Here is a 14460-nt window from a genome sequence, read left to right as displayed (position 1 = left end):
GGGACTAAGCAAGATTTCTCGTAATTGACAAGAAACCCCAAGGAAAGGAGTGTGTGAATTGTCAACTTCAGGGAGGATTGAGCAAGTTGAGGGGTGGAGGCCCTGATTAGCCAATCGTCCAGATAGGGGTAGACGTGGACACCTTCCTTCCTGAGGAATGCTGCTACCACTACGAGACATTTGGTAAAGACCCGTGGAGCAGATGCCAGCCCGAAAGGTAGTACCCGGTATTGATAATGGTCGTGGCCTATCAGAAAACGCAGATACTTGCGATGAGATTGTGTTATCGCAATGTGGGTATAAGCGTCCTTGAGGTCGAGAGAGCACAGCCAATCCCCTCTTCGTAAGAGAGGGAGCAAGGCGCCCAGGGTTACCATCTTGAACTTTTCTTTTTGCAGATACTTGTTGAGGGCTCGAAGGTCCAGAATTGGACGTAGTCCCCCTGATTTCTTTGGTATGAGGAAGTATCTGGAATAGAATCCTTTCCCTTGTTGACAAGGAGGGACGGGTTCTATAGCATTTGATTGTAGAAGAAGGGATACTTCTTGTTGTAATTGAGTCAAATGGCTGGTTAGACTCCATGCCTGAAGGGGCGGGGAGTCTGGCGGAAGAGTTATGAAGTTGAGGTGGTAACCCTGTGCGATAATTGCTAGCACCCACTGATCTGAGGTGATCTGTTTCCAACGGTGTAAAAAGTGGTACAGACGACCTCCCACAGGGATGTGTGGAAGAGGGATTTGGCATGTGCTCAGTACAGGGAAGTCAAAGGCCCGCCGTAGGCCCAGGAGGTGGGGCTACAGTAGGTCTTTGCTTTCTCGGCTGACGAGGCTGAGGTCTGCTGGAGGACCGTGCAGGACGAGCCCTAGCCGATGGAGGAAAGTAGCGACGTGGTCGAAAGAACGACTTCTTAGAGTCCTTCTTTGGTGGTTGCTTGGAGGACACCTCAGGTGGGACAGATGAGAGTTGTTTCAACGTCTCATGGTGGTCTTTTAACTCCGCCACAATCTGTTGAATTTGCTCTCCAAACAAATTGTCACCTAAGCAGGGTAAATCAGCAAGACGATCTTGGACCTCTGGACGAAGGTTGGAGGATTTTAACCAAGCCCAACGTCTGGCTGAGATGGCTGTGGCTGAAACCTTCGTGGAAGCATCGAATATGTCATAGGCAGTTCTGATGTCGTGCTTCCCTGCCTCAAATCCTTTGTGAAGAAGGGCTTGAAGCTGCGGTTGGTATTGGTCTGGTAATGTGTCAGCATAGTCTTGCATCTGCTTAAGGATGGCTCTGTTGTACTGCGTAATGTAAAGTTGATATGAAGCTATGCGTGAAATCAACATAGCTCCATGATATACCTTTCGTCCCACACTATCCAGGAATTTATTGTCCTTGGTAGGTGGAGTAGAAGAATGTGGTTTCAGACGCTTGGCCTTCTTTTGTGCGGACTCAACCACAACAGAGCGATGATCCAGTTGAGGCTTTTGAAAACCTGGTGCTGACTGGACAAGGTATGTGGAGTCAGCCTTCTTGTTGACTGGGGAAACAGAGGAAGGAGATTCCCAGTTTTTCTTGAGCAGATCCAAAAACACCTGGTGAATAGGAATAGAAGCGATGATTTTTGGAGCATCCAGAAATTGAAGCAGTTTCCATCATCTGGTGCCTGTCATCAGCTTCAGATTGTAGTTGAAAAGGTACAACTTCTGACATCTCTTTCACAAAATTAATGAAAGATAGATCCTCAGGAGGAGATCTTTTTCTACTCTCTGTAGGAGAAGGTGGCGAAGGCAAATCTGTGTCAGAAGAAGTATCATCATCATCACCCCAGGTATCGTAGGGATCATGTGGGGCTTGTAGCCCTGATGGACCTGGCTGAGGCTCTGAAGGCATCGATGGAAACCGAGGTGGAATCGGTGCGGTAGGTGGAACCAGAAATGGCATCGATGGCTTCGGTGCTGCCGATGGAATCGGTGCCTGGCGCGGAATCGATGGAGCCGAAGGATAAATCGGTGGAGAAATACCAGAAGGTACCGATGGAACTACCCCGGAAGGGGGAAGTCGAAACGGTGTTTCTCCTGCCGATGAGAAACCAGTCGGAGACGGTGGTGTTGTCGATGGCACTGGAATCACCGATGGAAGGGCTGTCATGAGTGCCTCCATGCGGCTCAGTAGCGGTGCTAGCGCTTGCACCAACGGCTCGGTGGACGGTTCCCTCCTCGGTGGCGAAGCCGGTGCCGGCATCGGTGCCGGGGGCGGCACTGGAACCGGTGCCGGAGACGGTGCCGATGGAGGTTGTAATTTCTTCATCGCTTTCTCGATGGCCTCCTGGACCAGCCGGTCCAGTTCTGCCCGGAGACCAGGGGTAACCATACCCGGCTCGACGGGAGAGAGAGGCTGAGGCAGGGCCGGAGGGACCACCGTAACCGGTGGGATCACGGCCCCCACACCCCGAGAGGGTGAGGGTTTCCTCGTTGCCGGCGAACGAGACGTGGAGGGTGTCCGGTCTGTTCGCGGCTTCTTTGTCGGTGGCTCGGCTTGAGCGGAGGTCGATGGCTGTGGATCCTCGACAGGCCGAGACTTGTGCCGTCGATGGCGATGCTTTTCTTTCCGATCCCCTCGCCCATCCGGGGAAGGGACAGGAGTCGACGGCCGAGAAGCGATCGATGGTGGACGGTCACCGGAGGGTTGACGATGGTGGTACAACTTCGACGGTGCCGGTTCCGAGGACGTCGATGCTATCGATGGCGTTGGGGTGGGTGCATGGAAGAGGAGCCCCATCTTCTCCATCCTGGCTTTGCGACCTTTGGGTGTCATTAAGGCACATTTGGTGCAAGTCAGGACATCATGCTCACTACCCAAACACATTACACAAACCCTGTGGGGGTCTGTGATGGACATAGTCCGGGTACAATCCGGACAACGACGGAACCCCGTTGCCATGGCTGGAAGCCAAAATTTAGGCTGGGGATCGACAGGCCAACAGGCCTCGAGGGCCAAAATCGACGGTAGTCGATGGAAAAGGCAAAAAAACTTACCGGGTTCCGTAAGATGACTAAAAATTTGTCGAAGGGAGACCACTGAGGGGCAAATTTTCTTAGGAAATTAATTTCCAAATTCCTGTCAGGAACGTGGTTAGAGAGCTCCTTTCACCGCGTGGCAACTGCTGCGCGGAAAAAAGAAGACTGAAGGGAGACCCCTGCTGGCTGCAGGGTCAGTGCCTTGCTGGGCATGCCCAGTAGGGGCCAGTCAAAGTTCTGTTTAAACTTTGACAGAAGTTTTCCGTGGTGGGCTCCATCCTCGATGTCACCCATTTGTGAGGACTACCATCCTGCTTGTCCTGTGAGAAACATTTGCCTACAATGGAGTCAGTGCATGCAAATCTATCTCATGCATATTCATTGTGAATATCCTGAAATCCAGGCCTGTTTGTGGTTCCTGAGGACTGGCCACCCCTAGGCTAGAGCACCAATTGGCATGATAACCTCTTTCCTCTACCTCTTTAAATAAGCAAAATTATTTTGGCAAATTGATCAAACACGCACATAAAAAAAAAAAATCCTTCATTTACTGCTGGTAAGTAAATAAATGAATCAGTTCATTAACCCTATAATTAAACAACTGAAGAGCATCACCATGTTCACTTTGAATGTGCTGCATTCTATCAATTTAGTTCAGTTTTTCAGTGTTGCTTAAATGATAGAGATCACTCTTTGTTAATGTGCAAAAAATTGTCCATGTTAATAACTGTGCAGCTGTTCAATCCTGAACACCTATAGGTATAGATAGGCAATGGCCACAGTTTCTACAAAAAACATCATTAGGCTCACTAGAGCCACATCTGTGCTCTGACGACACCAACGGGTTTCCAGCGGCCAGCACTTTACAACACCATGAATTCCTAGCTAGTGCATATAAGGAACTTCTCCCCATCCCGTCTTGGACGATAGTCACGATGGACACCAGTCTGTATGGCTGGGGAGCTGTCTGTCTACGGAAGTCGGTGCAGAGGCAATGGTCCCCACAGGAAGCAGCGTGGACCATCAATCGCCTAGAGACCAGAGCGGTTCGCCTAGCTCTGCAGGCCTTTCTCCCGCTGGTTCGCGGAAAGGTGGTCAGGATTCTCTCAGACAATGCGACCACGGTGGCTTACATCAATCGTCAAGGAGGAACCAGAAGTCAATCGGTCGCTGCCGAAGCCCGACTCTTAATAGCATGGGCAGAAGAACATCTGGGCAGCATAGCGGCCGCCAACAACGCCGAGGTGGAGAATATTCATGCCTGGCCTAAGCCCCCCAGTTCAGTCCCCATCAGGGACCTTGTGTTGTGGCGAGAGACTCGGTGGGGGATTGTCCTCCCCCCGTTCCGATCCAGACTTGGAACCCGCGGCCTCCCGAGGTAACAAAATGGCGGCCATTCCCGCCGAAATTGACTTCGTGGAATCCAAGATGGCGCCCGTTCCCGGGCTCCTCAGAACGGGCGTTCCTCCGTGATCGGCAGCCCCCTGTCGCTCTGGCGCGCGATCGCTGTCGGCCCCGAGGCTGGACAGCGCCCGAGGACCCCACCTCGCCGCCTGACAGGCAGAAGGAACAGAGGCCATCCCGGGACAGCCGCGCCGAAGTGGAGCCGCAGGCTCTGCATGCCGACCGGCACGGCATGCTCAGCCCCCTCACCCTAACAGCGAAGGAAGAAAAGAAAAACCAACTACTCCCCTGCGATGGCGAAATCGGCGCTCGGCCACCCCCGCGGCAGAGAAGAAGGAAAGAAACTGACAGCCAAAGAAAAAACTTTCCCAAACTGCTTTTTTTTTTTTTTTTTATGCTACTGGTACCTCGGGTTCAGGGCCAGCTGGAGGGAGTGAGCCGGGCTCCCCGGTGTCACCCCCAGCTGCAAAGATGTTCTGGAAAGTGGGAATCCCCCACACCTCAGTTGCCTCGGAAACCAAGGGGGATGGTCCCCTCAGGACCTCGCAACCCCCTGGGAGGCGAGAGATTCCACCTGCAGGCAAGCCTCTGCGGTGCGTAGAACCAAACTAAAACTATTTCACCTCTTTTTTTATTTATTTTTTTTTAAACTAACACCTATACCCTAGGCCTCAGCTCAGACTGTAGGTTTTGCACCCTCTCCACCTTCTAGGAGACAGAAGAATACTGCCAGACTGTAGGTGGCACCAGCCTAGATAAGGCGGAATTTTGTTTGTAAACTTCTGTCTCCATCTGCTAGAGGGGGCACAAAACCCAGGAGTCTGGACTGATCCGGGTACGTACAGGGAAAAACCTTATTTTGTAGTCTCCTCTCTTTAGGTTTTTCTGTATTGGTTTTATGAAAACTATTAACTCTTGGCGATAAACTTCAGATGGACCCTGCACTAACATGAGATGGCTATTATTCTGTTGCCAACACAGTAAATTAATACAGAGGGCATTACGTCCTGTGCCTGACGTAATGCGTCACGTTTAATTACGTAATTTTTGAAGCACAACATATGAAGTGAGTTTCCTGACCCCATGGTGCAGCACAGTAAGCGAGCACCCTTGTCATTTATTCATGGTTTCAGCGTTTCAGCCATTTGGCGTATTGGGAGAATAACTAATTTTAAAATGGCTACATGGAGGTATTTATAAGCCTGCAGCTCATCGGCTGATTTTCCAAAAACAAGGTTTCCCCTTAAAGCTGCAGATGCTGAAAAACAACACGGCCACATTGCGTGACTGTTTGTCCTCAGCATGTAAGCGCAAACTTTTTGCTCCAAAAACTACACTGGTTTCACGTATCAGCAGCAGCTCAATTTAAGTTTTTGATCTTCTAGGCTTTACGGGAGTCTGGTCCCTCTCATTTAGTAAAAAAAGTGAGAGTGGTATACAGCCGGTCACGAACTCTGCTCTAGTCAAGGCATCCTCTCTGACAGATGCATCTGGTACAGTGCAGATCATGGGTGTTCTTGATGGCGGTGCTATCACTGTAGAATAGTATGCCGTTAGAGATTAGAGCCAAAACAAATTATCTTGTATTCAGAAAGAAGGTAAAAACATGCCTTTTTCCAGTCTTGGGTCACTGGTGTGGGAGGGTGAGAGTTAAATAGGTCATGCGATGATAAGGGGTTTGCATGCAACGGGGTTGGGAAAGAAATGAGTAGCATCTAGGTAGATTACATGGATGTAGGTAGCCTGCCATTTTTGGTTTTGAGTGTTATTTTGTATGATATTTTGTGTGCTATGTATTATAACTGTGGTAACGACTACCTGTACTGTGCACAACTTTGGACAGCTGTAGGCTTGGGAAAGTAGTAGGTAAACGTTTAATAAAATAAATACAAATTGAACATTTAGTTATGCAGCTAAATATAGGAGCTTCCATTTAGGGAGTGTAAAATGAGGTGAAAAGTTTGCTGCACTGGCAGCATGCTATGTGCATATCTTTTGAAAAAGTAAGGTATGCTATTCATGATATCTTTCACAGGGTAAGCCCCGGTTGCCCTGGGTATCCACAACATCACCAAACAAGATTAAAAAGCCTGTCACTGACTTCATGCTACATTAATTCCATTGCCCCGTCCACTCCCACTCTCAGTCTATTATTTCTATATTCCACCTCTCCGACTCTTTGCAATCTATAATTCTTAGTTTATTTCCTCACCACTCCTCCCTCCACCCGCCCTATGTCCATTTCTGTTTCCATTCGTTTGCCCGCCTTCCTTTGTGCTTCCCTTTGAGAACTTATGAAGGACCTATTTTATTCAACTTTTGTTTGTCATTCTATGCCAATTCCCCTTTTATTGGACAACTGTTTGGAATAATCACTAGGGAATGTAATGGAAATGTAATAATTTGCTACAGTATCTTCTTAGTCTACTGTATTCTTTGCTTATACTACTAGTACTAAGCCTCAAGACAAGAAAAACATGGCTCCTTCAGATCATGCTAGATGTTTGCATACAGTATACACTTACTAATTATTACTAATGTTACTATTATAGTGAATGGTGTTTGTGTGATATTAATGTAGGGAGACAATCCATGTTTTACCACTGAAAGCATAAAATATGAAATTATAATAGCCAAGAAATATGCAGATCAGTGTACTGACAGGCCAAGACTCTGTCTCAGTGGAAAAAGAAGAGACCTTGCCCAGATGAGAATTTTACACTGAAGGATACTTTATCCATATCTGTTTGTTTGTGTTGTGCTCCTGTGTAAATAACCAAGGCAGAGAGACAATGCAGCAGCTAAGCTCATAAACAGGAGGCATGGACCGGCCATGGGAGTCCAAAGGTCAGGAGGACCCTCATCCTTGTAAGAAGGGAGGGCAGTCTTAGATGGAGAAAAACACCGACTCTGGTACACAGTTTGGCATACAGACATGGCAGTACTCTCCCCCCGAAAAAATGGGAAGGGGAAAAAAGACCTGCAATGTGGCAAAGACCCTGCACCCACCACATGATTATGCATGAGCTTATGCATATTTAACAGCTAGAAAGTATAAGATAGGGGGGGGGGTGCAAACAGAGAAAGGGCGAAACCAGAAAAGTGACCCCTTGAAAGAAAAGGAACCAGAAGAGCGAAAGGGGAGTCCGAAGCAGACCAGCACCCCCTGCTACTGAGGAGGGAGAAGACTAGGTGTGGCCAGGAGACTGGGGCAGGAGACTGGAGAGAGGAGACGCCCTGCTCAGGTGCAGAGAGTGACTCGGAATCTGAGACAATGAGTGGCAAAAGCAAGCCCCAGAGCCAGAAGCAATTCTCCTTCCCTGCACACATTCTCCAGACCTCCAGCCAGCGGCTGCTTCAGAGGTTAACAGAGGGATATCACCTGAAGTTGGGACCAGGGGTAAGTAAGTTAGCCATAAGTATTAATATATTAAGCAGGCTAAGGTTTATATCATGTGTGAAACCACCCATGGTACAGAACTTTCTTTATGGTAAACTACTGCTTAGTGGCCAGGATGTTATTTTCTAAATGCTATGTCCTGCCAAATCTGATAAATAAAAGTCTGTTTCTGAGGAGAACACATTGTCTTTTTCCTGCGCTTAGGATCGTGAAGTGAAGTGGGAGGTGAACTGGAAGTGTCCTGTAGCAGACAGGTCCCTGCACCCCTAAACTTGCTTACATTAATATTCATAAGATGAATATACTGCTTTTATCTATCATCATTTACTATGCTACAATGTTATTGGGTAACTGAAAAAATATTACTTTGACATAACATTCTCTGTCCAGGCACCTAATCAGAAATAGAAGGCGTGAAGAAAATTGCTGGAGTGTTCAGCTTTTCTTACATTTCCTTAATCACATCCTTCTGTGACCAAAGCACTTTATTAAGTTCTTGGATATGTTCCAGAAATCAAGACCAAACGCTGACTGAGCCCGGTATCCTGGCACATGCCTTCTTTATCAATTCTCTCCCCTCAACCACATTTAGCTGCAATTTTATCATCTCTTCACACCTCGGTTTTCAAATTTAACACTGAACATGACCCAGCTGAACAATATTAACTTCCCAAGGTTCCTCAATTTGCTCCTATGAAAATATTTTTTTTTATCTTTCTTTATTGTGGTAGTTGAGCTGATCTGTTGGAATTTTGCCAACTTTCTAATTTGGGGGCTGCATTTACCGCACAGAATTTAGGAAATATAATGCCTGCTCTTTCCGAACCTGGGAAGAGGAAAATCAATCAGCTGACTGGTGGACTTCTAGCAGAACTATTTCATCTATATTCAATTTTGACAGCTTTGAGGGACAAGGAAAGAAAAAGAAGAAACAAAATATGCATGTTTCCAAGCTCTATGTGGCCAAAAATATGGTAGCCCATTAAATAAAACTTCATAGAGAAAGCTCCTAGTCTAACACTTGATTCTAACTACCATAAATGAGACCTTATGGGCATTATTGCACAAATGAGTTTCTCTGTTTTAAATGGATGACAAAAATCCTTAGAGGATAACTTTCAACTTTCATATGTGTATGTCCACAGCTGCATATGTTTTCTTACGTTACTATCAGCAATACATTGAAAGCATGTACCATTTTATGTAGTTTATAAACATACACACGTATATTTTGCACAGGGAAAAAACTAGAACTTGTTCTCGTAAATCCCTGATTTATATGCGGAAGTAGATACATTTTAAAAAATGCACGCGCAATTAGAGATGTGAATCGGAACCGGAATCGGTTCGGTTCCGGTTCAAATCTTATAATTTTTATCGTCCGGCCCGATTGTTTTTTTCTTTATCGGTTGTGCCCGATCCGATAAACAAAAAACACACCCTGACCCTTTAAAACTGACTCCTTAGCCTCCCCCACCCTCCCGACTCCCCCCAAAAACGTTTTAAAATTACCTGGTGGTCCAGTGGGGGCGCGGGGAGCAATCTCCCGCTCTCGGGCCGTCAGCTGCGCTAATAAAAATGGTGCCGATGGCCCTTTGCCCTTACCATGTGACAGGGTATCCGTGCCATTGGCCGGCCCCTGTCACATGGTAGGAGCACTGGATGGCCGGCGCCATCTTTAAAAATGGCACGGGCCGAGAGCGGGCTTCCACTGGACCACCAGGTGATTTTAAAACGTTTTGGGGGGTTTGGGAGGGTGGGGGAAGGTAAGGGATTAGTTTTAAAGGGTCGGGGTGGATTTAGGGGTTGTTTTGGTGTGCCGGTTTTCCCACCCTCCCCCAAATAACTCCCGTTAGTGGACACAAACCCAATTAACAATTTTTCATGATAAATCGGGGGAATTTCTATTGTATCGCACTCTTTAACGATTTTTGACGATTTAAAAAATATCGGACGATATTTTAAATCGTCAAAAAAAGATTCACATCCCTACGTGCAATTGAAATCACCAGTTTGCTGATATCTCCACCAATTCACCCAATCTGTCACAAGTTTATTGAGACCCTCCTAGTACTTCCCCCTGAACTCCCCCTCAGTTTACCCAGACCTCATATTCAAAAATAGCAGATAGGCAAGTCTGATATCAGTTGTGCTACATAATCAGCAGGTGTAAAATTGCACGAATAAGTTGCCTAATGTATTAGTGTAAATCTCTTATAAAATAGTAATTTAGGCACGTTCCTCTTGGACCTGCTCTTGAATGCCCTTAGACCGCCTCTTTTTTTGTGCAGATATATGTGCATGTGTATTTTTTATGTTTATATAATAGCATGTATTTAAGTACAAGCTACTTACATGTATATATGCTAATTTCATGCACATATCTCCATTGAATATTAACTCATTAGGGAACAATTTAGAGCTGTTACAGCAATGCAGAAAGGATCCATGCATCTAGAAAGTCTAAATCAGTCAGACTATTGGGATAAACACTGGGGATCTCTGAGGGAGTGATGGGAATTGCAAAGCCGAATTAGTTGAGTGGCTAGGCAGACTAGACAGGCCATATAGTCTTTTTCTGCTATCACATTTCTATGTTGCTATGTACACGTGTCTGCATGGTTGACACACAACAAATAAATGCCGAAATTTAGATCAGTGGAGGGCAACTCTGATCCTCAAGGGCCGTAAACCAGTCTGAATATGCATGAGCTATGTTAATCCATAGATATAAATATACCTCATGTATATATTCATCATATTCACTAATCAATATATCTCATTGTGGATACCCCGAAAACCAGACCAGTATGTGCTCTTGATGACCAAATTACCTACCACTCATTTAGAACCAAATAAATTAGTTCCTAAAAGATGCATAGAAAATTTGCTTTTGTTTGGTTTGGTTTTTTTTTTTGAAGGGAGGTTTGTTATGAAAAAAATAAGTTGAGCTTGTTCTTTTTATTTGTGTGGTAATGAATTTTTGTGTGATAATAAACCTAGACCAAAAAAGAAAACCATTTACCATCACCAGGGTCAATGATCTCCACACTTGCCACTTCTGGGAATTCCAGCACAGCCATGACCGGCTCTGAAAGCACAATCTTGAAGATTTCAGACTGCTCATATTCCCCGTCACTCAGAATTCGCACTTTCCAACTAGCTGTCGTTTGGCCAGGATTGAACTGCACCTGCTTCTGAGCTTTTCCTCTGAAGTCTTTATCCTTTTCTGCAGTGCCATCTCTGGTGCTGATACCTATCAAGAGAATACGCAACAATGATTCATTTACAAATCAGTGTGTGTAATTCTACGGTACTTAAATCTACCCAATGCAAAGCAGACAAATTAATATCATAACTGAGAAAATAGTATATGTCTCATGAATATAAAAACAGTATGGTGAAAGCAATAAAGTCAACAGAAAAACTGAGATGGTAGCTTTAAAATGCACACCCATACACATGCATATGTGGGCGTGAATTTTAAATTGTAACAATACTCGTATCCAGAACCAAAAAGTGAAAGAATCAAGAAAATACCATATATAAAATCTCACTTAGTACCCTAAGGGATAGCTAATGAACTCACTTCTTGAAGTTTAAATGACCTTCATCCTGCAGTGGGTCAGATATGAAAAGATTCAAATTTCTGAAAACCCTTTGTGTGCTGTTGTATAATCATCAGTCAAAGTGAGTCATTCAGTGTCCTTATTGTGAGCCACTCAAATTTTTAAATATTTTTCTTTGCATGTAAAATATAATATGAAACTCAAGCTAAACTTATCTTAAGCTTGTTCATCGATCCTGAGACTTTTTATGAGCATCAGTGCAACAGAAGACTTAAGTCGTCCTTTTGGGGAACCTCGATATTGCAATGTTCCATAACCAATGTCCTTCCTCAAGAGTATGTATTAATGTTACTTCTCCAAAAGTGCACGGCTTCTGAAAGATCATACAATGCACACCCTAACCAAGCAGGCTGAATTAGCCAAGACATGTGAGAAGTCTCATGCTGAGGGTTGTGTGGAGGAGCACTTTCTGAAAAAGCAACTTGGAGCCCCCTCTCCCCTCAGAGAGTGAACTACTGGGATAATAGGCTGTGCAAAACTGCTTGCCCAAAGCTATTGTCATTTCTTGATTGATTGTCTAGAGAGAATGGGACGTGAAAAAAAAGAAATAACAGATCCTCCTCTTGAGTTAGTTGGATCAAATCCCAGAGGGATCAGAGGGTTGATCAACAACCTGATGAAGTAAGATAACCACAATTGTTTGGGCCATGCTGTAGCAATGGGGGTAAGGCACACACAGTCCTTGAGTGTCTTCTGCACCATTCTTGCCACCAAAGGAGAGGAGGGAAAGCATACATCAGATATGTATCTCACTTGAACAGAAAAGTGACTGAAGCAGACCTCCACTTGCTTTGGAGCAAAACTGTTCAGCTTTCTTGTTGTCTTTTGATATGAACAAGTCAACTGATGGGTACCCCAGAGGCCAAAGAATCTGTCTGCTACTCTTTGGTCTACAGACTACTCATGGAGGCAAAAAAAGGTCTATTGAGGCGATCCACCAGAATGCTGGAGATCCCAGGAAGGTAGGCTGCTTTTAGGAAGGCTCTATGGCTGCAAGCTCACTCCCAAATTCTTAGACATTCTTAGCAGAGGATCCATGACTCTTGGTTCCCTTGCTTGTTCATGCAGAAATTACTACTTGGTTGTCACTTTAGATAAGAATTCTCTTTCCCTGAAAGATCTGAAAAAACTCTGAATGCATGTCCAATTGCTCTTAACTCCAGGAGGCTGATCTGAAATAGACATTCTGTTGTCAAGCAGATCCCTTGGGTTTGGAACGAAGTCCATATGTGCCCCCCCTGCCTGGTGTATGCATCCATTGCCAGCATTACTTGATGAGATAGAAGCCAACCACTGGAGAGACCTCTTCATTATAGTGATCCCCACAGGGTGTGATAAGGGTTGAAGCAACTGATCCCACTGCGCGTGGAGGCTCCATCGGAGAATCCACATGTTGAGGTGGGACATGGGAAAAACATGCACCACTACTGCCATATACCCCAAGATAACCAGGATTTCTCGGGCCGGGATTTTATTTCACTATATTAGGTTCTAGACAAAGATTCAAAGGGAGAATGCCCGCTCCTTCTGGAGGAACACTTTCTCCTCCAGGGAATCTATGCAAGCCCTAATGAACTTGATTCTTTGGAAAGGAACAAACTTCAACTTAGCAAAGCTGTTTATAAACCTTAACAAATAAAGGAGCTGGATTGTCTTCTGTAGGAGTCCAACACCCCTGTTTGGGAAGGTCCCATCACTAGCCAGTCATACAGGTAAGGAAAGACACATTTTCTGGTGACAAAGATGTGATGCCACTAGGCATTTTGTGAAGACATTGGGATCACTGGAAGCCCAAAAGGATAGACTTTGTATTGGCAGTTAGAGGAACCCATTAGAAAACAAAGGTATTTGCAGCGAAAGTAATAGATAAGCAGAGGAACATATGCATCCTTCAGATCAAGGGCACACATCCAATCTGCCACTTGAATAAATCAGTGTGAAGGGAGTTCCTTTTGAACTTCTCCTATAAAAGTTACTTGTTCAATCTTTGTAAATCCTGAATGGGCCTCAATCCCCTTGGCTTTATTGGATAAAAGAAATAGAAGGAGCAGAATCCCTTGCCAAGTTCTTTGGGAGGGACAGGTTCTACTGCTTGCTGAATGAGAAACAACTCAATCTCAAGACAGAGCTGGGTTGAGTGAAACAAATCTGGATTGAAGGCCAAATACTTGTACAGCACTGGGAGACAGGAGAAGCACAAACTGTAACCACAATTTTGATGAACCTTTGGTCCCTGATGATCTTCTGCCACTCTTCCAGGAACAGGTGAATCCTCTACTCTACCTGAGTTCCATCAAAACCTAGGCCCATTTTTAGACTGGGTCTGTTGAGGTATCTTTGCTGATGTTTCTCCTGCTGAAGTCCGCATGCCAAAGCTGCTGCTATGGAAACACAAATGATGCACAATACTGCTGAATTTGGCAGAAGGCACATTTAAAAGTGAAATCTGGATATCTAAAAAAAAGATGGTTGTTTGGGTCCTGTTGAAAGAGATTAAACTGCAGTATGCTTTTCCTTGATTTGGGCAACTGTTTAACTAACCTTGCCTCAAGATGCTGTCCCTGAAACATCGGCCAACTTGTCATGAACATTTTCATGCAAGAGCCATCTGGTATGCTCAGTTGGCTATTGCAGAAAATCTTGCTGTGGTATCAAATGATTCATAGACCCAGGGGAGGTGATGACACTCACACTCCTCAGTATCCAGAAGTGCCTGCTGATAGTTTTCCTGCTGCCCATCCAGCAACTCTATCAGGTGTTTCATTTTGTCAATGCAACTGTGTAAGAACTGAACTATGTAGAATTGGTGGGCTATGATGCAGGCGGTGAGCATCAAGCTTTGGAATACCTTCTTCCCAAAACTATCCAATGTTCTAGGATCTTGAAGAAGATTCTATTCTGACTCCATTACTAATGACTGATCCAGTAGCTGAACTCCAAACCCTGGGATTTGTTGCACTCTATATTTTAGATCCAGTTTCCTGGCTACAGAGGGACAGGAGGCTGGAATCTCCAACA

General features: G+C 45.3%; 1 protein-coding gene across 1 annotated transcript in view; it reads right to left on the bottom strand.

Moving 5' to 3' along the window:
• FREM2 (FRAS1 related extracellular matrix 2) overlaps positions 1 to 14460 on the bottom strand; it is a 322606-nt gene that overhangs the window by 169882 nt on the left and 138264 nt on the right. The window contains exon 4 of the mRNA XM_029602748.1: positions 10839 to 11069. Coding sequence (XP_029458608.1) covers positions 10839 to 11069 — 231 coding nt within the window. The remainder of the gene's footprint in view (positions 1 to 10838; positions 11070 to 14460) is intronic.

This window comes from Rhinatrema bivittatum, chromosome 5, assembly GCF_901001135.1.
Source record: "Rhinatrema bivittatum chromosome 5, aRhiBiv1.1, whole genome shotgun sequence".
Classification (NCBI taxonomy): domain Eukaryota; kingdom Metazoa; phylum Chordata; class Amphibia; order Gymnophiona; family Rhinatrematidae; genus Rhinatrema; species Rhinatrema bivittatum.
Note: the sequence above shows the minus strand (reverse complement) of the source record. Positions and strands in the feature narration are given on the sequence as shown.